This window comes from Myotis daubentonii, chromosome 8, assembly GCF_963259705.1.
Source record: "Myotis daubentonii chromosome 8, mMyoDau2.1, whole genome shotgun sequence".
In the NCBI taxonomy this organism is placed as follows: Eukaryota; Metazoa; Chordata; class Mammalia; order Chiroptera; family Vespertilionidae; genus Myotis; species Myotis daubentonii.
In genome coordinates, this window is record NC_081847.1 from 65,019,095 (window position 1) to 65,045,791 (window position 26,697).

Genomic DNA, 26,697 nt, shown 5'->3' on the forward strand with positions numbered 1-26,697 from the left:
TGCTGGCCACATCCCTGGGGGCAGAGTCCAGTGCTCAGAACTGCTAGGCCAGCAGCACACACACATGACAAGAGACAGGCTCCTTGCTTTTACGCAGGGTCAGCCGGTACATCTGAGCCTAGGAACTGGGCTCCAGCTGGAGCAAACAACCCAGCTGCAGGGCTAAGTCTGAATGACTTCAGCCACATGAAGTTCTCAGGGTTGGAGTCCACACTGTCCAGGAGAGCAGAGCCAAACCTCAGGAACTTGGCCAGAGTGACATCAGCATCAGTGGGGTGGTTGGTTTTGAAGATTTTCTGTGCCTCCTGTTGGAGGAGGCTCAGCAGCTTCCAATGCTGGAAGAAGTCCTAGATTGCCATCGCTGTTGGCTGGAAGAACTTGTTGATGATCACCAAGAGCTTCAAGGTGAGGGACTAAGGGGCTCCCCCACCCCTGAAGCACACTGACAGGAGTAGGGGTGTCAGGAAGTCCCACAGTCACTCGATGTTGAGCATCTGCACCCCTCTGTCTACCTGCATGGCTTGGTCTGCACAGCCAGCTGAGTTTGGAGGTCTCCAGAGTGGATTACAGTGGGCATGAAGTTCTGGAACTGTACCAAGATCTTGTTGCCATAGAAGAGATGCATGTGGCCCAAGTTCAGCCTGAACTCCGACTTGACTCCAATCTGCAGCAGATGGTTCTCAAACAGGACCCCATTGTTCTTGCACACGAGCTTATTCAGAAGTTCATCAACTCTGGGATGGGCGGGTCAAAGTCCTCAGGGGTTCAGGTCCCAAAAAAGGCCTCCTCAGGGGTGGGCCCCAGGCTGGGCTCAGTGGCCAGGCCACCAAACAAGAAATCCACCAGGAGGTTGCCTACAATGGAGGGAGCCTGAGGTACTGCTGCAGCAGGGGCTGCCCACAGCCCCAGAAGGTCGTGGGAGGGGGAAGGCATCGACAAGGTGCTGGAGGTGGGCTCCACACCCCTACTGATGTTATTGCTGGTTGGATCCCTCCAGCCGTCCCCTGCCCCTTCTTGCATTTCAGCTTGGCCAGGATGAACTACTCACTCTTGGGGAAGGGTGGCATCTCCTCTAGCACTGTAACCAGGATGTACATGCTGGACACTGAGCTGAGGAAGAAGTATTCAACCACATGCTACTGCAGCTCCACATCTGCACTGCATAGCTGGGAGGCCCACAGCATGCCCTGGATGGTGGCGTTGGTCTCCAGGAAGAGGTTGATGAACTTGAAGTAGGTGGACAGCAGCATGGCCCACATTGCCACACTGAACAGATGGAACTTGGAATACAGCAGTGAGAACTGCACCGGGGACTGGAGCGGGGCTCCGCAGCAATCAGATTCCCCATGTTCTTGGGACAGGCTGTGGCCTGGAGCAACTTAAACACAGTCTTAAATATCATCATGGTTGATAACCTGCAGCATGCAGTACCACATCTCCTCACTCATTGTCACCTGCGATGCAGATGAGGTTGAGGATGGTGTCCACAACAGCTGCAATCTTCTGTGTATTTCTTGGCCAGGATGCCACCTGCAGGATGATCTCCTCACAGATGGCGTAGTTAGCTGTCTCCAGGTACCACACCTCCGACATGATCTGCTTGGCACATGGGTAGAGAAGATCAGGTGCCCATTAGCATGTTGCTATCCCACTCCATTTTTTTTTTTTTAGAGTTAATTTAATTAGCATATTATTAGCATCTTTTTTTTTCTTTTAATCTTTATTGTTGAAAGTATTACATAGGTCCTCCTTTTCCCCCCATTAAGCTCTTCCAGCCCCACTCCATCTTGAAGGCATCGATGACAGTGCTGATGCAAGTCTTGACTGCCTTGTGGGAGACTTCAGAGCTGGCCAGCGTTCACGTGCTCTCCAGGCTAGGTAGCACAGGTTGGTCTCCCGGTGCTGTAAGAACTGCCCCAGCTGATTGTAGGCCTGAACCAGAAGGTTGGGTTCACTGTCATAGTGGATAATGAGGTTGATGGTCTCAGAAAGGATGGCATTCTAGACATTGGAGTGCTGGACCTTCTTGGACTTGGGTGGCTCCTGGGCCTAGCGGAGCACTCTCTCCAGACACTCGACCAGCCTCCCTTTCACATCCACATCCTCTGGCAGGAGTAGCACTACAGCAGCCACAGAAGCTTCACCAAGAGCTGGGTGTAGTACTGGAGGTCAGTGGAGGCTGAGGAGACAATCTGGCTCAGGTGGGACACATACGGAGAGATGCAAGTATGGAAGTCATCCATGTTCTTATAGAAATAGGTGCTGAGGCTGACAGCAGTTGTGAGCACATCCAGGTGCTGGTCATTGAGCAGGTGCCTAATGTGGGCCATCCACTTGCCCATGCACACTAGGTCGGGCGAGGACTTGTACAGCCTCATTGTGCACAGGGTCGAGTTCTGATTCAGGCTGTCTATGCTGTCCCCAGCCACCAGGATGCAAGGGAAAGATGGGGTTGTGGCTGGCCAGGTCATTCTTGATGGCATTATTAATGAACCAGATCAGATCGGCGTTAGAGTTCACCAGCAATGAGATGAACAGGTAACCCATCTGCTTCTCTGTGTACTTGTTAAAGCTAAGCAGGTCCATGGCCTCCATGTGACCAAAATCAATGTCATGGCCCAGCAGGAAGATGAAGAGCAATTTACACACTTTTTTTTTCTTACTGTAGCCGTTCAAGGCTTTGCCATCTTTGAATTTGGAGCAGATGATAGCCAGTTCCTGGTTGATTCTCTTAAAGTTCCAGATGTCAGAGATGAATACTTCAAGTCCCCATATCCCATCACCTTTGAACATGGCTGGCATGATGGTGGTGGTGTCACTCCAGGCCTGGCCAGGAAGGGCACAGCATAGAAGGGACTGAAAGGACTCAAGTAGTTCTGAGTAATTTAGAACCAAACTACTTCTCAAATTACTATGGGACAGAACCCTATATTCAACTAACCACTGGGGTTGAAAGTTCATGAACGATATTCACTCCTTTGCCCAGTTTACATCTAACAGAAACACACTCCCTGCCTACATAATGGTAGGAATTTAAATGGTCACAGATAAGAGGCATATACACAATAAAGAGACACTCAGGCCCTAGCCGGCTTGGCTCAGTGGATAGAGCGTCAGCCTGCGGACTGAAGGGTCCCAGGTTCGATTCCGGCCAAGGGCACATGCCTGGGTTGCGTGCAGGAGGCAGTCGATCGGTGATTCTCTCTCATCATTGATGTTTCTCTCTCTCTCTCCTTCTCCCTTCCTCTCTGAAACTAATAAAGAAATATATATATATATATATTTTTTTTTTAAAAAGAAAGAGACACTCAGGCATTTCACTGTCCCAAATGGGGCACTAAATTAATGATCAGCATTATGATACCTTACACTGCAGATAAATAAAAGCTGATTAAGAGAAACCTGAATGAACTGACTATAGTACTTGGATAAGTTACTTAACCTCTCTATACTTCAGCTCCCATTTCTAAAATATGAATAATAATAGCATTCAATTCATAAATGTGTATGAGAATTTAATTAATGTCTATAACAATACTTAGCACATAGTAAGCACTAAAGTATATTTTAAAAATTAATGTGGGGCCGAAACCGGTTTGGCTCAGTGGATAGAGCGTCGGCCTGCGGACTGAAAGGTCCCAGGTTCGATTCCGGTCAAGGGCATGTACCTTGGTTGTGGGCACATCCCCAGTAGGAGGTGTGCAGGAGGCAGCTGATTGATGTTTCTAACTCTCTATACCTCTTCCTCTCTACAAAAAATCAATAAAATATTTTTTAAAAATTAATGTGGGGCTCTATTTATTACACAGAAACAAACACAGGAAGACAGGCAAAAAGAAACATGTCCCAAATGAGAGAACAGAACAAAACTCCAGAAAAAAAACGAAAGAAATGGAGACAAGCAATCTACCAGATTCAGAGTTCAAAACACTGGTTATACAGATGCTCAATGATCTCAGTGAGAACGTCAACAAAGAAATAGGAAACATAAAAACTAATATAGAGCCCTGGCTGGTTTGGCTAAGTGGATAGAGTGTCGGCCTGCGGACCAGAAGGTCTAGGGTTCAATTCCGGTCAAGGGCACATGCACGGGTTGCAGGCTCGATCACCAGCAGGGGCGCGCAGGAGGCAGCCAATCAGTGATTCTCTCTCATCATTGATATTTCTATCTAACTCTCCCTCTCCCTTCCTCTCTAAAGTCAATAAAAATTTCTTTAAGAAGAAGAAAAAAAAGATCGAAAGTATGAATAATAAAATGGTAATAAAGAAATACCTATCATTCATATGTTCATTGTAGCATTATTTATAATAGTCAAGATATGAAACAATCTAAGTGTCCATCAATACTTGAATGGATAAAGAAGTAATGCATGTAAACAATGTAGTATGACTCAGCCATAAAAAATAATGAAGTCCTGGCTGGCAATGCTCAGTAGTTAAGAGCATCAGCCCATGCAGCAAAGGGTTGCAGGTTCGATGCCCAGTCAAGGGCAGGCACCTTGATTGCAGGTTCGTTCCCTAGGTATGGTCAGGGTGCATGTGGGAGGCAACCAATCAATGTGTCTCACATTGATGTTCCTTTCTCTCTCTCTCTCCCTCCTACCCTTCCTCCCTTCCTCCCTTCACTTTCTCTTCTCTAAAAATCAATGAGAAAATTAACAAACAAACAAAATGAAATCTTGTCATATGCAACAACATGAATGGACCTAGAACGTATTGTGCTGAGTGAAATAAGTCAGAGAAAGACAAATGCCATATGATTTCACTTAAATGTGGGATCTAAAAAAACAAGATAGCCTGGCTAGTATGGCTCAGTGGTTGAGTGTCTACCTATGAACCAGGAATTCACAGTTCGATTCCCAGTTAGGACACATGCCCAGTTTGTGGGCTCGATCCCCAGTGTGGGGGCGTGCAGGAGGCAGCCGATCAATAATACTCTCTCATCACTGATGTTTCTTTCTCTCTCTTCCTCTCTGAAATCAATACAAATATATTTTTAAAAATAATAAAATTAAAATAAAAAACAAGATAAATTAGCAAAACAGAAACAGACTCATAGATACAAAGAACATTTTGACAGTTGCCAGACTGGAAGGGGACTGACAGGTGAAAAAGCAGCACAAACTGGTAGTTATGGAATAGTCACAGGGATCTAAAGTATAGCATAGAGAACATAGCCAATAACATTATAATAACCTATACATGCTGTCAGATGGGCACTAGATTTATCAGGGTGATCACTTCATAAGTTGTATAAATGTCTAATCACTGGGTTGTACACCTGAAACTAATATAATATTGTACATCTATAAATGAAAAATAAAAACTTATTTCAAAAAAGATGCATGTGGGAATAAAACAAAGTATTTATATAAAGTATATGTGAAGCTTATTTCCAAAATGTGAACATGAGTGTTTTTATTTTTAATTTTTTTTGTTAATCCTCACCTGAGGATAATTTTTCCATTTATTTTTAATGAGAGAGGGAGGGAGGGAAGGGACCGAAGGGAGGGAGGGAGAGAGAGAGAGGGAGAGGGAGAAGGAGAGGGAGAGGGAGAGAGAGAGAGAGAGAGAGAGAGAGAGAGAGAGAAACATTAATGTGAGAGAGTAACATTAATTGGTTACCTCCTGCACACAACGCACCCTGACTGTGGCCAGGGAACAACCCTGCAACCAAGTTACCTTGCCCTTGGCCAGGAATCGAACCCACCACCCTTTGTGTGTGCAGGCCAAGGCTCTATCCACTGAGCAACACTGACCAGGGATAAACATGAGTGTTTTTAATAATTTCCCTCAGTAAAGCTTAAATATTTCTACTATGCTATTATTTTTACAAACTAGCTCTATCAAGATGAAAGTATTGACAAAGTTAACCTTATATAATATTTTAACCTATTCCACTTAAAATACAACTAATCCTCCAAGGGGAACAGCAGGATTGTTTTAGTTATTCATTTAACCTTCTTTCCTGCTAAAGGTTAAGGGCCTCTGAGTGCTTCATAATTAGTGGTGGTTAATAGAAGACAGGAATGTGATGAAGTTTAGAAAACTAAAACAACAGTGAAAAGGCCACAACCAAAATACTTGAAAATTCAAATACTAAATGGAATTTAGTGGTGATACTAAATGTTTTAGTATTTTTAAGTGTTTAGCAATTTTCTTTAATTTTAACCCACGAAACTATTTAAATAATAGCAGCAGAAAAAACTTGTAAAATGGGGATGTAAGCTCCCCCTATACCAGTGATGGCGAACCTTTTGAGCCCGGCATGTCAGCATTTTAAAAAACCCTAACTCAAACTCTGGTGCCGTGTCACATATAGAAATTTTTTGATATTTGCAACCATAGTAAAACAAAGACTTATATTTTTGATATTTATTTTATATATTTAAATGCCATTTAACAAAGAAAAATCAACCAAAAAAATGAGTTCATTTGTCACCTCTGACACGCGTGTCATAGGTTCGCCATCACTGCCCTATACTATGGATCAGGACTGCTTCCTTGACAGACAAGTACCCACAAGTACAGGTCAATCACTCAAGAGTTTATAAATATCAGTCTGAGCCACTCCCAGAGGAGAACTGACAGTAATACACTGTTTAAATAAAAGGGGCAAAATACAGATCAGTGATTGCCAAGGGCTAGGGGGAGGAGGGACTAACTACAAGGGAAATGGGGGGAATTTTGAGGGGTGATAGAACTTGTGGGGTTAGTTAACACAACTTAATGTATTTGTCAAAACTCAATTGTAACTCAAGAGGTTGGATTTTACTGTATATAAATTATACCTTCAAAAAATGAAAGAAAAAAAAAGGTGTAGGGAAAAATTAAATTACCTATTAAAGCAAAAAAAAAAAAAAAGTGCATGACTTTTAAAACAGTATTTTTGCTTTCCCAACTTCAGACCTCCTACATTTCCCAACCATGGTTTGCCAACCACAGATGAAAAATAACTGTTTTTGATTCACAGTTGGTTGAATCTGTGGATGAGAAAACTGTGGATATGAGGGGCCAATTGTAGAGTAAAAAATTATAATGGCTCTAGCCCAAGCATGTCAAACTCGTGGCCCCAGGCCCACATGCAGCCCACAACGAATATTCATTAACGATTACTCATTATTTCAGCCCTTTGTATTCAGCATGTCTCTATCGAAATAAACCTACAGTTCTATGAAAATTAAAGCTTTTGTTTTTTTGCGGCCCATATAAACTTAAATCTTATTTGGCCCATGTTAGCCTTTGAGTTTGACATGCTTGCTCTAGCCTGTGTTGCTCACTGATTAGAGCACTGGCCTGTGTATCAAAAGGTCTTGGGTTCGATTCTCGGTCAAGGGCATGTACTTGGGTTGCAGGTTTGATCCTGAGCCCCAGTCGGGGGTTCGTTCATGAGGCAACCAATCAATGTGTCTCTCTCACATCAATGTTTCTCTCTCTTCCTCTCCCTCTCTACTCTCATTAAAAATAAATGGAAAAATATATCCTCGGGTGAGGATTAATCCCCCCCCAAAAATTATAATGGATTTTTGACTGACTAAGTATCAGCACTCTTAACCCCCAAGTTTTTCAAGGGTCACCTGTACTTGATTTTAAGAAACATTAAAGTAAAGTAATCTTGAGGTAAAGATCACATAAAAGTTGACCAAATACTTATATATGGCCTCCTTGCTTTCTCTAAAGTCATAATTTTGTCTGGTTTGTATGAGATACATTAAAGAGAAAATTAAAAGTAGAAAATAAATCATAGCAATTTTTATGTATGATAAAAACAGAACTTAAAGTTATGTATTTCAACCACATACCTTTTTTTTTTTTAAAAATATATTTTATTGAGTTTTTACAGAGAGGAAAGGAGAGAGATAGAGAGTTAGAAACATCGATGAGAGAGAAACATCGATCAGCTGCCTCCTGCACACTCCCCACTGGGGATGTGCCCGCAACCAAGGTACATGCCCTTGACCGGAATCGAACCTGGGACCCTTCAGTCCGCAGGCCGACGCTCTATCCACTGAGCCAAACCGGTTTTGGCTCAACCACATACCTTGATGAGAGTCCTACAGACCCAGAAAAATGAGGAGATTCTGTTTTCCCACCACACGTCCTCTTCCCAAGAACACCCTTTCCAATTCAGAAAGGCTGGGGTGAGCCTGGATTACATGTGGAACGAGCAATACTATTCCATCTATCGGAGATCTTACTCACTTCTACCTACCTACACAACTTGTTAGCAGCCTTTTTCTTAATCTGGACTTTATACCAGTAGGAGCTTTGATGGGCTTTTAACTTACCAAAAGAACTAGGAATCTCTTCTCAAAAGAAAAACAATTTAAGGGCAAAAAGAGGCTCTAGCAATCACCTTTCTGATCCAGTGTAACCTCACTCTCAAAAAGAACCCTGTCTTCTCACTGACAAAAGACTGGCTAAAATCCTTACATCAAGGATTCCCTCAACTTCCTGGTTTTGCTCTGGTTTTACCTCTCTTAACTCTCAATTCTGTTTCTCGGGAATAAGCACCTCTACTATCTCCCAGCCCGACAGTTCTCAAACATTTTAGTTTTGGGATCCCTTTACATTTTAAAAAATTACTGAGGAGTGCAAGGAGCCTTTGTTTATGTGAGCTATAACCTATCAGTATTTACTGTATTAGAAATGAAAACTGAGAAATTTTTTATTTAAATTAAATAATTTAAAAATAAGATTAGCCCTAGCTGGTTTGGCTCAGTGGATAGAGTGTCAGCCTGAGGACTGAAGGGTCCCAGGTTCAATTCTGGTCAAGGGCACATGCATGGGTTGCAGACTCAATCCCCAGTGGGGGGCATGCAGGAGGCAGCCAATCAATGATCTCTCTCTCATCATTGATGTTTCTACCTCTCCCTCTCCCTTCCTCTCTGAAATCAATAAAAATATATTTAAAAAAAATAAGGTTAAACAATATCAGTAACATTTTTATGGAAAAAATATTTTTAAAAAGAGTGAGAAGGGTGATATTATTTTACATTTTTACAAAACTCTTAAAGGTCATGTTTGATAAAAGCTGGCTCAATCTCCTATCTGTTTCTGCAGTCTGGTATCAGTCATAGTCCCATATCCATGCAGCCCCTGAAAACCCATTGTACACTCTTGAGACCATGAAAGTAAAAGGGCAAAGAATGTCTTAGTATTGCTTTGAAAATATTTTTCTCCTAACAATGAATGGGTGTCAGGAAGCCGCCTCCCCAGACCTTCCCACAGCCCTTCGAGCACCCACCACTGCTCTAGTTAGTCACCTTCTAGACGTAGTCCTACGTCTGGTTTCAGCAAATACCAACTCTCTAATTTGGACTCCAGTGTCACTGTTTCTTGGTTCCCCTACCGCCACCACCGCCACCACCACCACATATATTGTCTTCCTTAACCTAAAAACAGAAATAAAACAAAACTTCCTACTTAAGCTCTCTCTTCCTTCTAAGTCACCAAACTTCTTGAAAAAATTCCCACTTGCTCTACTGCCCCTCCTTTTTATTATTGTAATTACTAAAGTATATACAGAGATAGTCTAATTTTTTTCTTTTTTCTTTATTTACTAGAGGCCTGTTGCAGGAAGATTCCTGCAAGAATAGGGCTTCCTGAGGCCGGAGTGAAGCAGAGATGGCTGCCTCGCTCCCTCCCATGTCTGCTGCCTCAGCTCCGCTCCTGTCTCTGCTGCCTCAGCTCCATTCCCTTCTCCGCCACTTTGCTCCCTTCTGCAGCACTTGGCTTCCTTCTACGCTCTGCGCCTGTGTATGCAAATTAACTGCCATCTTTGTTGGGTTAATTTGCATATCACTCAGATTGGCTGGTGGGCATAGCAGAGGGACAATCAATTTGCATGTTTCTCTTTTATTAGTGTAGATTGTTGACAGTATTACAGATGTCTCCCATTTTCCTCCCTTTTGCCCCCATCCACTTAGCCTCTGCCCCAACCCCTGGCCTTCCCCATACTACTGTCTGTGTCCATAGACTATGCATATATGCATATATGTTCTTTGGTTAATCTCTTCCCGCCCCCTCCCCTCTCTTCCCCTCTGAGATCTGTCATTCTGTTCCATGTATCCATGACTATGGACCTATTTTGTTCATCCATTTATTTTGTTTAATAGATTCCACATATAAGTGAGATCAGTCTCATTTTTTTTTAATCCAAGCAATATAGGTAAATCACCATCCAAAATCCCAATCTCCTCAAAGGTAACCACCACTGTTTACCCTTAAAAAAAAATACCCCGAACCAATTTTGTAAACTAAATATCAGATTGAAATTTTAATTTGCTTGTGATTTTTCTTCTTTAAGTAGTTATAATATTTTTAAAAACCTGAAAGAAAGTTCTGTTTAGATTCCAATTCTTTTGGTGATCGGAGTAAGTTTTAGATAAAAGGATAAGGGTTAGGAGATAATTAGGAGATAAAATGAAATGATAATCCTATACAAAGCAAGTACTAAACAATATGTTAAAAGTTGATTTTATGGCCCTGACCGGTTTGGCTCAGTGGATAGAGTGTCAGCCTGCGGACTGAAAGGTCCCAGGTTCGATTCCGGCCAAGGGCATGTACCTTGGTTGCAGACAAATCCCCAGTAGGAGGTGTGCAAGAGGCAGCTGATCGATGTTTCTCTCTCATCGATGTTTCTAACTCTCTATCCCTCTCTCTTCCTCTCTGTGAAAAATCAATAAAATATATATTTTTTTAAAAAGTTGATTTTATGGCTTGCATTGCCATAAGACAAAATAATAAGACTTATGACTCTGCCTTGTATGTAAAACCCTCACATTTCATTATCTAAATACAGATAAATGCTGACTATTTTTGTGTCATCTGGCTAAATCTAATAGTGTCTTTGGGGTTTACAAAACATTTTCACATATATTGCCTCTTTAAAATTTCACAACCCGTGAGGTTAACAGGGACTATCATTAAGATATTATAGATATGAAAGCAAAAGTTCTAAGAAAAAAATTACTTGCTCAAAATTACATAGCTAGAAAGACACACACCAGAAACCATAGACAGAACTTACATCTTTTGGCTCAAATCAAATCCCACTCCTTTATATCATATTGAACAGTACATCAAAAATCCTTACAACATAAAAATTTTAAGTTCTTGCCTATTTTTATAGCTAATTTGGAAAAAATTATCTCTACTTTCAAAGTTGAATAGAAAATACAAAAAATGAATTGTATAACTTTTAAATACAAAAAATAGTAAATTATTTTTGCTCCCTTATCATACAATATAATCCCTTAGGAACCTTGCATTTTAAAGTAACAGTTAAAATTTACTAACACCTGCTTTAACATGTAGATGTATTATAAGTTAGAAAAGTAACTTCTTAAATCCTTACTGGTAAAATTAGACACTACTATAAACTCAAGACTTTAAGACTTCTCATGTAAGAAGGGATGCAACAGTTCCTGAAAGGAACACACACACACACACATAACTCATGGAGACTGCCCTCGTATTTCAGTGTTATCCTTGAAATTCCTGCAAGGAGCACCTGGAATCGTGGAAATTCCTTAAATTTCACAATTCGAATGTTAAATTATATACATATATATATATAATTTAACTTATTAAAAATTAAAAATCCTACTTATACAAGTAACAAAGCAATTAATCCATTATTAATCTTACAGAAACACTGTTTCCACATCCCTGTTTTTCCCTACACCAAAGGCAGCTCCATAGGAGTCCAACACATTTAAATTATTCCTTTATTATGACACACAAAGATTGGATTATGAAAAAAAACCACAAACTATTTCAAATTAAGGGCTCTTAATCTTAGCTAACTCAATTTCACAAGTAACTCAAGAAAAAACTTAAACTATGATTAATCTTATCTTTATATCACACCCTGACATTTTAAAACCATGGACAAGATAATTGAGTTCTTCACATTTTACTCTTCCTAAATGTAAAAGATATACCTCCTCTCAACACATTATTATCAGACCAAAACCCATAGTGACACTGTTAGTACTCAAAGCTAAATTATACAGGACTGCAAAACTGCTTTACTAAGAAATATTTGAGCATTCTCTTACCTCCGTTTCTGTACAATGTGAATATCCCAATTTACCTGTAATAAAAATACAAAAAATTACTTTCAGAGGATTTTAGCTTTTTTATCATTGATTAAAAAAATATTTGAGCTACTCTGGCAATGGCTTCATTATATTTATGAAACTATGCAAATAAAAGGTGCTAGAATCACCAAATATTTCAGTTCTTACTTAGAGATTTAAGTTTACATAGGCCCATCAGAAATAATAAAGAAAAAGATGGGAAGGATATGCTTACTTGTAATAAGATCTAAAGAACATACACATCTTTAATATGCATATGTACAAATTAATGAAAGTAAATCCAAAATAATTTTAAAGTCTTACTTTCTTTCTAAAATATCTTAAAATACTTTTAAAGGGTACCTTTTAAAACACTTTTGAAATGCCTTTAAAAATTGAAATGCCTTTTAAAGTACTTAAAAGACTCTTAGTTATTCAATGTATACAAACTTTTTAAATAAATTTTTATTAAAAAATTAAGACTCTTGGACTTTTCCCAAAATATATTTATTTTATTTTATTTTTTCCATCACCATTTAGTCCCTCTATACCCTTTTCCACTCTCACACCCCCAACCACAATCACCACACTGTCATCCATGTCCATGAGTTCTCTCTCTCTCTTTTTTTCTTAATCCCTATAACCACCCCCTCAACACTCACCCCCTACCCCGACCCACAGAGCTGTCTGCCTGGCTCTCTAGCTATGAGTCTGGCTCTATATTGCTTGGCAGTTCACTTTGTTCATTAAATTCCACGTATGAGTGAAATCATATGGTACTTGTCTTTCTCTGGCTGGCTTATTTCACTTAGCATAAACCAGTTTAAAGGTACAGTGATCATTTCAATGAAAGCATACATGTTTCAAACTCATATTTTTTTAAATATATCATGGTTGTTTTTCTTTAATATAAGATTAGGTAAAACCATATAATTAATCTAGTAATTCTTTCAATAGAAGATAGCCTAAAGAACAACTAGAATGAACCATATTTGGCTGCTCCAACATTAATATTTTCTCTTCATCACTGAGACAAACTATCAAAGAACATATACAAGTATATATTTCTGTCAATTCGGGTAACTAAAACATACTTTTAAAATAAAAAAGCTATTTTAAGAGAATAATTTATTAAATAGTTTTAACAGAAAGACTAGCTAACACATTTATATTGGGGCCTAAAATTTATTTCCCCAGTCTCCACTTCTCAAGTTCCATTAAGTTCAAATATACATTTAGCCCCACTTCTTTCTTTCCACCAACAGTAGCCTTCTTTTTACCTCTTCCCAGCCTACTACCCCTGCACCTAGCCCACAATGGTTATCTATTAGCCTGTGATTTTTTAAATGCTTAACTAGAATTTATGTACCTTAGAGTCTACGATGATACCATAAAAAAAATCATAAAAATGTTTTTATATGCCTTCCAATTCGTAAAATGAAAAATAAAGTTGAAACCCACAGTTTTTGATAAGCTAATGATCCTAATCCTATCTAATAAAAGAGAAACATGGTAATTGGCGTACGACCGCTACCCTTCCATTGGCTAATCAGGGCGATATGCAAATTAACTGACAGATAAGATGGCAGCCAGCAGCCAGGCAACTTGAAACTAACATGAGGCTTGCTTGCTTCAATGACAGAGGACTCCAACATTCCCCGCCTGCCGCTGCAGGCCTCTGAGCTGGCAGTTTGAAACATAGTTACAAAAATAGAAGCTAAACAAAACCCCAGAAACCAGCTTTCAGCGAGCCTGGGATCTCAGAGCTGGAGTTGATACAGAGTTTCGATTGTAGAACCTAAACAAACCAGATACCTGCTTTCAGGAGCGGAGGCCTAAGAGCTGGAGCCTCAGAGCTAAAGCTGGCTCAGAATAAAAAAGAAAAAAAAGAAAAAAAGGAGGGGTTGGGAGCTTCAGTCCCAGTCTGAAAACTGCCCTCAGCCCCTCACCCAGACTGGCCAGGCACCCCAGTGGGGACCCCCACCCTGAAGGGTGTGTGACCAGCTGCAAACAGCCATCATCCCCTCATCCAGGCTGGCCAGGCACCCCAGTGGGGACCCCCACCCTGATCCGGGACAACCTTCAGGGCAAACCAGCCAGCCCCCACCCATGCACCAGGCTTCTATTCTATATAGTAAAAGGGTAATATGCCTCCCAGCACCGGGATCAGTGGAGCCCCGAGGTCTCCCAGCACCGGGATTAGCATGACAGGGGGCAGCGCCCAAACCCCCTGATCGCCCTGTGGCTCTGTGTGTGACGGGGTAGAGCCAAAACCTCCCCATCGGCCCTGCCCTGAGTGTAAGAGTGGCGGCGCCCCAACCCCCTGATAGGCCCTGCTCTGTGGTTGATAGAGGGCGGCGCCCCAACCCCCACATCCCACGGGCCCTACTCTGTGTGTGATGGGGTAGAGCCATAACCTCCCCATCAGCCTTGCCCTGAGTGTGACGGTGGCGGCGCCCCAGCCCCCTGATCGGCCCTGCTCTGTGGGTGACAGGGGGGAGCTCCCCAACCCCCTGATGGGCCCTGCTCTGTGCATGACAGGGGGGAGCTCCCCAACCCCCTGATCGGCCCTGCTCTGTGCATGACAGGGGGCAGCGCCCCAACCCCCTGATTGGCCTTGCTCTGTGCATGACAGGGGGTGGCGTCGCAACCTCCCAATCCGCCCTGCTCTGTGCATGACAGGGGGCGGCGCCCCAATTCCCCAATCGGCCCTGCTCTGAGCCCGACCAGGGGCTGCACCTAGGGATTAGGCCTGCCCTCTGCCACCCAGGAGCAGGCCTAAGCCAGCAGGTCGTTATCTCCCGAGGGGACCCAGACTGCGAGAGGGCACAGGCCGGGCTGAGGGAACCCCCCCCCCCCGAGTGCACAAATTTTTGTGCACCGGGCCTCTAGTATGAAATGTTGGCTGAAATCAAAACCAGAAATAAAAGCTATATAAGTCATAATTAAAGATTACATGAATAGATAAAACGAGTTCAATATATATATGGGTTTATGTGGCAGGATTTGATATATAATTATATATATTTACTAGTGACCCAGCACACAAAATCTCGGGAGACCCAGACCAGCGGGAAATCATGCGAGACCTGGGACCCAACCCCGCCGTGCCGTGGGACTCCCCTGAGTCCCGCCGTGCCCGAGACCCATAGCCAAGTCTCCGCCCACCCGCACGTGCCTCACTGCACATGCAGCCTCCTGGTGACCAGTCTTTGGTCATTACGGCATTAGGGCCCCTGGGTTTTTATAATATAGATTGTTATATAAAACTACATGCTATAAAGTTATATATATCATATATTATCTTTTTATTTGCTTATGTAACTGCTCAAAACATTAGTGCTCTGGCAGATTAATTATACTTAATTACTAAAGAAATGGTAATGAGTTTAACTTAGGAAAGTATTGTGGACAGGACTAGCTCAAGAAGGGAACAAATATTTATTGAGCATCTACTCTGTACAAGGGGAAAATGGAGGGAGGGGAAAAGATGGTATCAAGACAAGTTATAACAGAGTAATCTCTTTGAGAGTACATGGATATACATCTTCAGTATAATATATTCTTTTTTTCTTAAAATATATTTTTATTGATCTCAGAAAGGAAGAGAGAGGGGGAGAGAGAGAGAAACATCAATGAGAGAGAATCATCGATTGGCTGCCTCCTGCACGCCCCCTACTGGGGATGGAGCCCGCAACCCAGGCATATGCCCCTGACCAAAATCGAACTCAGGACCCCTTAGTCCGCAGGCCAACGCTCCATCCACTGAGCCAAACCAGCCAGGGATATATGTTCCTAAGGTAAAGAGAATTACAAAGAAATCTAGAATTTTGTGTAGTAGGTTTGTTGCTGGTAGTAAGTAGTGTTGGTGAAAAATCCTGAAATTATTTTGTATCTACTGTAGCTCTGAGCAGATAATACAGAGATATTGCTGGGCATCATCAACGGAGAGAGAAGGAATATACAAACCAAACATGGGAAGGAGAGGAAATGCCCTGCAGTAGTGAACTAGAACTAGAGGTATTACACAACTTCAAAAAAAACCTCATACATTTCCCAGCTCTGCCCTCCAAATGAAGGAGAAGCAACAACATCCCAATATGAAAGGGCACACCTAGTCCATTCCCCCTCTAAAGAACCAGGACTCCTCAGGAAATTGGCAATCTATCTATCTATATAAAAGCCTAAGCAACCGTCCAACCAGTAGCTATGACGCTCACTGACCAGCAGGGAAACCACAAGCATGGAAACATGGAACAGAATGATGAATCTCAGAGGGAAGGGGGGAGGGGGAGGGCGAGAAGAGATTAATCAAAGATCTTATATGCATACTAGAGGCCCGGTGCATGGGGTCCCTCGGCCTGGCCTGCGCCCTCTCACAATCTGGAACCCCTCAGGGGATGCCGGTTTCTGCCCCACCTGTGCACAAATCCGTGCACCAGGCCTCTAGCTATAAAATAAGCTGGAACATCTTTTTGCACCAGAAAGTAATGAAGTGCTCAAAGAATGATAGAGTGATGTCAAAAGGGCACAAGTCCTATGAAATAAGATTTTTTTAATGACCTCTATTATAAAACTGAAAATGCTCTCCTATAAGAAAACCAAAAATTTTTGTGAGAACATACAGTATCTTTTGGTTATTCAATCTGAACTAAGTCATGCAAATATGGAAAGGTGGTGAGTATGAAGTGCTTGACCAACTACACTCTGCCACCCAAATCCCTGCCCAGTCTCTGACCCAGGAATCAGAAAATCCCAATTACATGACAGCAGAGTTTAAAGAAACCTTGGAAATGACCTTGTCTAATCCATTCATGTTATAGATGAGTAATCTGAGCCTGAGGAGTCAAATGACTTGCACAAAATGACAGAGTGAAGAGTAGATTCCAAGGCTCCTAACTTCCTATCATGTGTTGCTTGTCGTTGTGTTGTTCTTGCATTCCCACTTGCAGGGGTCAGTGGGGTTAGGGTACAGGATTTCAGGGGTGCCGTCCCAGCTACATACCATTTATAACATGGGAAAACATTCATTATTTAAGTCAGAAACTGCTAGTATAGCACCAAAGATTTTTATTTGAAAATGTTTTAGTTTTCCTTCAAAAGTTAGCCACTTCTCTTTACAGAACCAGACCTGAAAAGTCCCTCTAAACTCAGAATCCCATGGTGTTATTTTCTACAATTCCAGTAACCTAAGCTGATGGTAGGCCTAATTAAGATTTCAAATTATTAAATGCAGTGAATTAGTTCTTTCAGTAAAATAACTTTATGATTTTACTGATTTTTATTAGGTTGAGTTTAGTCAGAAGGTTAGATCAACTATGTGATGACATACAATGCCAGGAAATAACTGAAATTATATTTAAACATTAAGTTTCAAAATGTTTCCACATTGTCAAAGGAATTAAACACTAGGTAGAGGGATAAGTTACATAGCAAGGCAAAACTTCAGAGTTTCTCAAAAGTTATGAGCATTTTGCCCTAGGTAGTTTGGCTCAGTGGATAGAGCACCAGCCTGTGGACTGAATGGTCCCAGATTCGATTCCAGTCAAGGACACATGCCCGGGTTGCAGGTTCAATCCCCGGTGGGGGGGCGTAAAAGAGGCAGCCAATCAATGATTCTCTCTCATCATTGATGTTTCTATCTCTCTCACCCTTTCCCTTCCTCTCTGAAATCAATTTTTAAAAAGTTATGAGCATTTTAAAGGTGTAATAAAGTTGTTTTAGACCCTTCTTTTTAACTCATTTTGAAACATCTGATATGCTCTTAAGATTTATTAGACAAGTTCCCAGGAAACAGAAAAGCCAATGTCTTCCTATAAATTGCTATAGAATGGCTTTACGAAACAAACTAGTCCTAGTATAAAATGTCTGTCATAAAGAATTCATAAACAAAGGATATATGTGTGTGGACATGTGAACAAATGTGGCAAGAGTGGAGGCCGCCAATATGCAAGTGGATGTGTGTGTGAGTGGGAACCAGCATGAGAGTGAGTGAGCAAAAAGTGGGTATGGCCGCCAGTATGTAAGCAAGTGTGTGTAAGCAGGTCCAGAGGAAGAGAGCATAAAAGAGAAAAGAAAGCAAGCAAGCTTTGGCTCATTAGTGCCAGTCATCTTCCTAAGGACTGCCGTCTAGCCCTTGGACCCAGTATCAGTGACTAAACCAACTACCAGGCTTCCCCAGCACAGGCCACTTAATGGCTCTGATTTACAGCTACTAGAGGCCCGGTGCACAAAATTCATGCACTCGAAAGGGTCCCTCAGCCCAGACTGTGCCCTCTCGTAGTCCAGGAGCCCTCAGGAGATGTCCAAGTGACGGCAGGGAGCGGGCCTAAGCCGGCAGTCAGACATCCTTAGCACTGCCTTGGAGGTGGGAGAGGCTCCTGCCACCGCCACTGCGCTTGCCAGCCATGAGCCCAGCTCAGGGCTTCTCGCTGAGCAGCACTTTCCCTGTGGGAGCACACTGACCACCAGGGGGCAGCTCCTGCGTTGAGTGTCTGCCCCCCTGTGGCCAGTGCGTGTCATAGTGACCGGTCGTTCTGCCGCTCGGTTGATTTGCATATTAGCCTTTTATTATGTAGGATTATCTGCCCTTTCTGACTATGCTCATCAGATGAGCAAGCTCTGTATCTGGACTTCTTGAGGAAGGCTGACTGCTTTACAGAATTAACACCCCTGATTTCTGTCCCTCCATGAAGTTAGGTCTCATCAACATCACTGCCACCCCCCAATAATCTAGGAGTAAGTTTGGTCCAGATCCCAAACCCTCCAAACCCATTCCATGCACTAGAGTAAATAAGCATGTTATAACTGACCCTGCTCTAAAATGAAAGTTTTAAACATGTTTTCTTCATCATTAGTGTTATTTTTCCTCTTTCTATTCAGCAAACTTAATTAACTAACTTCCTATCATCTCACAGAACAAATATCATGTAATGTCAAGTATATTCCACTGAAAAATAATTACTTCAGTTTCAGTGTAACTTTTTTCAACAAAACTCAAATATATCTTTATTTATGTAATTTGGCAACACTCAAAGTTTGTACTTATTGCAAATGGCTTTCCTCTCCTGTGCCAATTTTAACTGGATTAGTAGTGGTTGACCAGAATGTTACCTTCATAAAAGTTCTGAGGCAAATAAGAGGTGGGAGGTGACTGTGTCCATTTAGCAACATCTGCCACAGGAACAAAAGGGAGTGACAGTGCTGAGGCCACATTTCTGACAGTCCTGTGCTAGGGACAGTATGATGGAAGTTGTGGTTCTTTCTGTAAACAATGTATATTTGATTAAAATTTTCCCATGTGATATTAAGTATGCCAAAAAACTGAAACCTCAAAAATACACTGACTGCACAGCACTATATCACCTTTCCCAAGAGCAAGAACTTGGAGGGGTACCTCCCCCACACCAAACCATTAAAAGTAAATGCCAATCCCAAATGTTCTCGTATTTCCTGTCAATTGAAGAATTCTAGTTTTCATGCATTTTGTACATACTACTGTGTATTCTTTGAATCTACTCTGCCACTGTGGCATCTGATCATGTGTGAGACCATCCTAGCCAAAAGGAACCCTGTCAGAGAGTTACCTCAGGTACTTGTATCCCCAAAGTTAAGGTCCTTTAGATACAGCACCATAACTGCCATCCATATCCACTTATCCAAATATTTACTTATCCTCTGTCAAGATTGTGTATATTCTAAAAAAGACATAGGCATACATTTTTATTTAAACATCTAATCTAATAAAAGAGAAACATGCAAATTAACCGTAACTTTGCTACACCCCAAGCCACCCCCACCAGCCAATCAGAGCAACTATATGCAAATTAACCCAACCAAAATGGCGGCCGGCAGCCACAGAGCTGGAGCAATCAGGAGGCTTGCTTGCCCCAGCGATGGAGGAAGCCAAGCTTCCTGCCTGCCCTGGCCGGCTCTGGCCTCCGCTGAAGGCAACAAAGATTCAATTATAGAAGATAAATAAATCCCAGATACCTGCTTCCAGCCAGCCTCCACTGGGAGCTTGGGTGGCTGGGGGCCCTGGCCAGCCTGCAAACAGCCATCAACCCCTCACCCAGGCTGGCCAGGCACCCCAGCAGGACCCCCACCCTGAAGGGGGTGTGGCCAGCCTGAAAACGGCCCTCAGCCCCTCTCCCAGGCTGGCCAGGCACTCCAGCGGGGACCCCCACCCCGAAGGGGGTGTGGCCAGTCTGAAAACGGCCCTCAGCCCCTCACCTAGGCTGACCAGGCACCCCAGCGGGACCCCCACCCTGATCTGCGACACCCTTCAGGGCAACCCAGCCAGCCCCCACCCATGCACCAGGCTTCTATCCTATATAATAAAAGGGTAATATGCAAATTGACCCTAACAGCAGAACAACTGGGAATGACTGGTTACAATGACACACACTGACCACCAGGGGGCAGACGCTTAATGCAGGAGCTGCCCCTTGGTGGTCAGTGCGCTCCCACAGGGGGAGCGCAGCACAGAAGTCCGGCTCATGGCTGGCGAGTGCAGTAGCAGTGGCAGGAGCTTCTCCCGCCTCTGTGGCAGCACTAAGGATGTCCGACAGACATCCCCCGAGGGCTCCCGGACTGTGAGAGGGCACAGGCTGGGCTGAGGGCCCCCCCTAGTACACAAATTTCATGCATTGGGCCTCTAGTATATATATATATTAAGAAACACCTTCTTTCTGTAACTAACTTCACAAGTTACACATTTTTACTATACCTATGAGTGAAATATTAAGTTCTTTAAATTACAAATAGAATATTTATATCATCAATCACAAAAGGTCAGAGTTAAAGAACTACCATTAAATAAATTTTTAATGAACTTTAATAATTTCCAACCAATAAAATTTAAATTTACACACATCAGCAATAAATAGGCCAACTATTTCATGTAATCTTACAGATCTCAAATGAAATTGGTTCCAAGAGTTCAGAGGGAAAGTCATATTTATATTTATATTATTAATGACAAAAAGCCTCTGTTCACTCCCCAAAGGATTCAAAGAGGCTAAATTAAATTATAAGTGAATATGATATCAAGCACGTTAGAAAGTGGTAAAGTGAAGGAAAAATCTAAATTCAAGAATACATAATATTTATATAGAAATCATTTAAAACTACAAATGGTGGCCAAACACTAAACATTCCTTGACATTCTACTAGACCAGTGGTTCTCAACCTTGGCTGCACATTAGAATCACCTGGGAATCTTTTTAAAATCCTGATTTCTGGGACTCATCCTCCGGAAATTCTGTTTCTTTGTTACTAATGTTGTGGCCTCACCTCATAACAAAAAAACAGAATTTCTGGAGGATGAGGCCCAGAAATCAGGATTTTAAAAAGATTCCCAGGTGATTCTAATGTGCAGCCAAAGTTGAGAACCACTGTACTAGACTCTCCCTAGCCTAGCCATTACAATCTATGCTAAAAATCTACGGTAACTAAAATCTAATGGTAATATGAAGGCTGATACTTCCGATTGTTTCAGCCTCGAGAATCACTTTGTGGACTTTCACGCATGTACCAGAGACTGTTGTAGAAATTCTTTATCAATCCTGAATCAAAGTACCCTGAAATACTCTTTTTACAAAGGGAAGAAATGCTCAGTGAGAAACGTGTGTGTAGCATATATTAGTTGACAAAATGCCCTCACATCAATGTCCTCATTTGGTTCTTACAAATTTTGTAAGGGCTGGACATATACTATTTCCATATGACAGATAAAGAAATAGGGAGTCAGCCCTGACCGGTATGGCTTGGTGGTTGGTGTCAGCCCGTGCACCAAAGGGTCAGGGGTTCGATTCCTAGTTAGGGTGCAGGCAGAGGCAACCAATCAATGTGTCTTTCTCACATCCATCTCTCTCTCTCTCTCTCTCTCTCTCTCTCTCTCTCTCTCTCTCTCTCTCTCTCTTCCCCTTCCTCCCTCCCTCCCTTCCATTCTCTCTAAAAATCCATGGAAAAAATATCCTTGGGTAAGGTTTAACAAAAAGAAAGAAATAGGTAGTCAGAAAGTTTACATGGCTTGCCTCAGGTTATGACTAAGTGATGATAACAAGAGTCAGAGCCAAGAGTCAAAACCACTTTTGCAACCAACTCTTATGTTCTTTCCATGTTACCATGTGACATTAAACAACTGATTGGCAACCTTCTAGAAGAGCAAAGGCACGTGGTAAGAATCAACATGACTCCATAGAAAAAATATTTTTCCAGGCCAATTTTAATTTCCAACAAGTATAAGTCATCATCTTCCCGCCCTATCCTGCCCCTCCTGTCTTCCCTACCATCCAGGCACCAGGGCAGAAAATCTGAAAGCCTTCCAAGATTCCTTCCTCTTTCTCACAGCAAAAACTAAAGAGCCATGTTCTGTTCCATTTCCTAAATCACTCTCAATCTAACTTTTCGTCTCCATTCCTACTGCCCTCATTCAGAGCTTCATCATCTCAGGTCTGAACAGCCATAACACTCCTAACTGGTTTGGCAACTTAAAGACTACTGAGACCTAATAATAGAATGAGATGCCTATGTGTCTTTGCCCTCAGTTTTACCCAGTTCAATCCATATTCTACAAAGCTCCCAGTAATCTTTCCAAAAAGAGTAATCTGCTTACATCATTTTCCTGCGATAATCCTTACATGGCTACACACCACCTATACAGACTATAAATACAAGCTCAGTGGTGTGGCACAAAAAAAGTCCTTCACAGCCTCATCCTAGCCAACATACCTCACCAGCCTGTCTCATTCTCCACCACTCCCACACACATCCTATGCTCCGGGCGCAGTAGGTGCCCACTGCATAGAAGACAAACAGGTTTAACCTCATGTGCCAACTCCAAATAATTGGTAGTGACTGCCTGAAGCACCCTGTTAAGAACTCTGAAGCTGCTTATAAATTTAGCAGCAAAAATGCAATCACGGATTAAGCAGTGTCTGCTTTTGATATGGGGAAGTGGATGCTGCCACACTGCATGCATTACTGTTGTTTGTTTTTAATACTTCTTCCACATTTCTAATCCTTTGTGCTTACTACTGCTTCTGCTTAACATGTCCTTCGCCTTTTACCCCACTGCTCATCCTTGAAGACCTCAAGAAAATAGATCTCTGTGAAACCTGTGTAACATCACACCAAGCAGAGCAAGTCACTCTCTCCCCTGGGCTCACATAGTTTTCTGTGCATGTCTCTATTGTTTGGAATTATTGTACTGTAAGTGTTAGTTTATGCACCAGTGATCATCCTGAAGGTATGGGTGCACTTTCATCCTCTGTATCTTCAACATCTAGTAGAGTGCACATCAGTGTTTCTTTCTCTTCTCTTCTCTCTCTCTCTCTCTCTCTCTCTCTCTCTCTCTCTCTCTCTCTCCAATCTGAACTGATAACTAAAATATCTTAATTTTGCAAATGACCATCTGAACATATTATTAAAGTTCCTCCCAGGAGCCTAGAAAGGGCCTGTGTAAATGAGTGGGCTTTGAGTTGAAGCTGCATGAGCTTCATGATAAATGTACTACCACTGTGTTTATGTCTTATTTTCTCTTCTTTAATGATGAGAACTATTTATGTTTACATCAACCATGGAAACGTAAACACTGCTTGCACATAGTAGAAACTCAATGCATGTTTTTCTTTTCTTTTTTTATTGTTTAAAATATTACGTGTCTCCTCCCCGCCCCCCACTCCTATCCCTGAGGACAAGCCCCCACCACCATCGTGTCTGTGTCCTTTGGTTATGCTAATATGCATGCCTCAATGCATGTTTTTAAGACTGAACCAAACCCACATATTTGGACATATTGTTCAAATGGAATAATTCTTACCTATTATAGTAATTGAAAAGCATTTCACCAATCCCCTAATAATGTCATCCACCCCCAACCTCTACCCTAAACACATACACATACATTTCAAGTGTTCCTTTCCTTTAATGATCAGGACGCAGACACTTGGGAAATATACCAAATGAAAACAAAAAATTAATGTTTTTAAACATGATTTCACTATTTCAACCTTCTCCACAAATATTATTTCTTTCAAATCAAATAGTATATTATTCCAAAACCCTTTCTCCCACCAAATTAGCATGAACCTGATAAGCTTGACTGATCATATCCCCTTTTCAAACTCCAAACAAAGCCTGAATGTTCTCTACACCAAGGGGCTCCTTTATTAGCATGCACGCAGGCTTCCATTGTTCCTCCTAGGAAAACCTGTCACCAATCTTAAGGTTACTTTAAATCAAGATACGATCATAATTTTTTAATGTTCTTTACACATTTAAAGCTAAAGGTACATCAAAAATTTTGAAACCAGAATCTGAAAAAAGTTATTTTTGCTAGATGGATATTTAGGCCTAAGAGGCTGCTGAGTCCATACAATGAGTCTCATCTCTAATACCACTTTATTAATAATTCTTCGTGGCATCCCAGGAAAAAAGTGTTCTAATCTTGTGAAGATCTGGAATACAACCTAAATTCCATTAATGACTACTTTCTAAAGAATGTGTATACCAAAATGTGTTCTAAATGCCAGTACACTGACAAACAGCAGTTTGTATTTCAAGAGGCTGAATGTCTTTAACTCATTAGTCATGGTATAAAAGTGAAAACTTCACTTTTGTGAAAACCTGTATATAATAAACTTTTACCAAACAAGAAGGTCATATTATGACTAAGAGTACATAAACATTGGGAGCACTTAGATATTTATAACATCATTTGCAGGCCATACAAAATTATCAACTTAAAAATTAGCCTGCTATCTTTGGTCAAACATTTAACTCACCCCTAATGGCATGGCAGGGCCAAACCAAATGATTTCGAGGGCTTATGCGGCCCGGCCCAACGTTCCCCACCCCTAGTATAGTATAGGGCTCTAAGTTGTATCTGACTGCTAAATAAAATTATTCTTCATTGTTTTCTTCCAATATTGGTCTCACTTCCATGCTTCCCACACGTTTCATCATTTTTCTTTTTTTTTTTTTTACAATATATTTCTAATTTCTTAATTCAAACTGAATGTGAATATTCTGGATGTATCAATAATGCTAAAAGTAAGCAAGAACTAAAGTCTATTACTACTACATTAAATTCCAAAACAAGTCAAGAAAGTGTTTGAGGTGCTATTTCTTTCTATGGCACTAAGTGGAGTAAAGTTGCTGATAGGGGTAAGAATCAATAGTACTCATTCATTCAACTCAACAGCAGCAAAAGCAGCGGCCATCTGAAAATTTCACTCGCTTGAGGATTACAGACAGGATCCATTTCTCCACACTGAACACATTTTGAGCACCGCCCATCATGTATTTGCTAGACCAGTGGCTCTCAATAGGGGATTATTTTGCCCCCACGGACATTTGGCCATGTCTGGAGACTTTTTTATTGTCACAACTAGGGGGAGGTGGTGGACAGTTATTAGCATATAGTGGGTAGAGACCAGGGATTCTTCTAAACATTCTATGCAGGCACAGGACAGCTCCCACAACAACGAATTATTCAGACTAAATGTCAACAGTGCCAAGGCTGAGAAACCCTGACCCAGACATTTGTCCCAAACAGCTGGATCAGAGGCACCATGGTGGTGTGAAAGGACCGCAAAGTTAGGGGAGGACTAGAACTTAAACTTACGGAGGACCTGCTCCATGCCGAGAAGTGTGTTCATCACGTCACATATATTACCTAACTGAAACTTCTATTCTGTGAAGAAAGCGATCTCATTTTACAGATGAGAAGACTGAACTCAAGGTCACTCAGCTAGGAAGAGGAATCATGATCGAATTCAAACCAAATTTGTTTCATTTCACAATATTACAAACTCTAGAGGTTAAGACTTGAATTTGATTCAAAGAGGTACCAATATGAATTTGAGCAAGTCACCCAATTTCCCTAAACCTCCATTTAGAAAATAACTCAATGAACTTCGCGTGAAAATATAAGTGCTTTTAATTGCTGACAACATATAATCATCAATGGGGAAAAAACTGTTTCTTAGAATGAAGATGTCACAATGACCATTTTCCCTTAAAAACAGAATTTATACAAATGTGCACAGTACCAAATTAAACAGCATTTTTAAGAATCAGAATTAAATGTTCAGAAGACATTGTGCCTTCCATAGCAATGCAACTACTCTTAAAACCTAGAAAGAAATAAACTGTCTAATATAATCTTCTGTATGAACTTTTTAAAGATTACATTAAATGGCCAAAACCGGTTTGGCTCAGTGGATAGAGCGTCGGCCTGCGGACTGAAGGGTCCCAGGTTTGATTCCGGTCAAGGGCAGGTACCTGGGTTGCGGGCACATCTCCAGTAGGAGGTGTGCAGGAGGCAGCTGATCGATGTTTCACTCTCATCGATGTTTCTAACTCTCTATCTCTCTCCCTTCCTCTCTGTGAAAAATCAATAAAAATATATTTTTATAAAAAAAGATTAAATTAAATCACCCTAAAATGCTCAAGACTATAACAACTTTGTTTGAGCTCTTTCCACAATTGGTAGCAGAGGTCATGAGCCAAACTAAGAAGGAAGAGGATGGATTACAGGTGTACTACTATTGCCGCAGGAAAGAACTCTACTATTCTCTCCATAAAGGTGGTATATTACATTGAG

At 41.6% G+C, this 26,697-nt stretch overlaps 1 protein-coding gene across 11 annotated transcripts in view; it reads right to left on the bottom strand.

Moving 5' to 3' along the window:
- Positions 1–26,697, bottom strand: part of LOC132239803 (centrosomal protein of 76 kDa) — a 159,697-nt gene that overhangs the window by 96,071 nt on the left and 36,929 nt on the right. For all 11 annotated transcript variants that reach the window (XM_059706688.1, XM_059706687.1, XM_059706685.1 and 8 more), the window contains one exon: positions 12,066–12,100. In XM_059706688.1, coding sequence (XP_059562671.1) covers positions 12,066–12,100 — 35 coding nt within the window. The remainder of the gene's footprint in view (positions 1–12,065; positions 12,101–26,697) is intronic.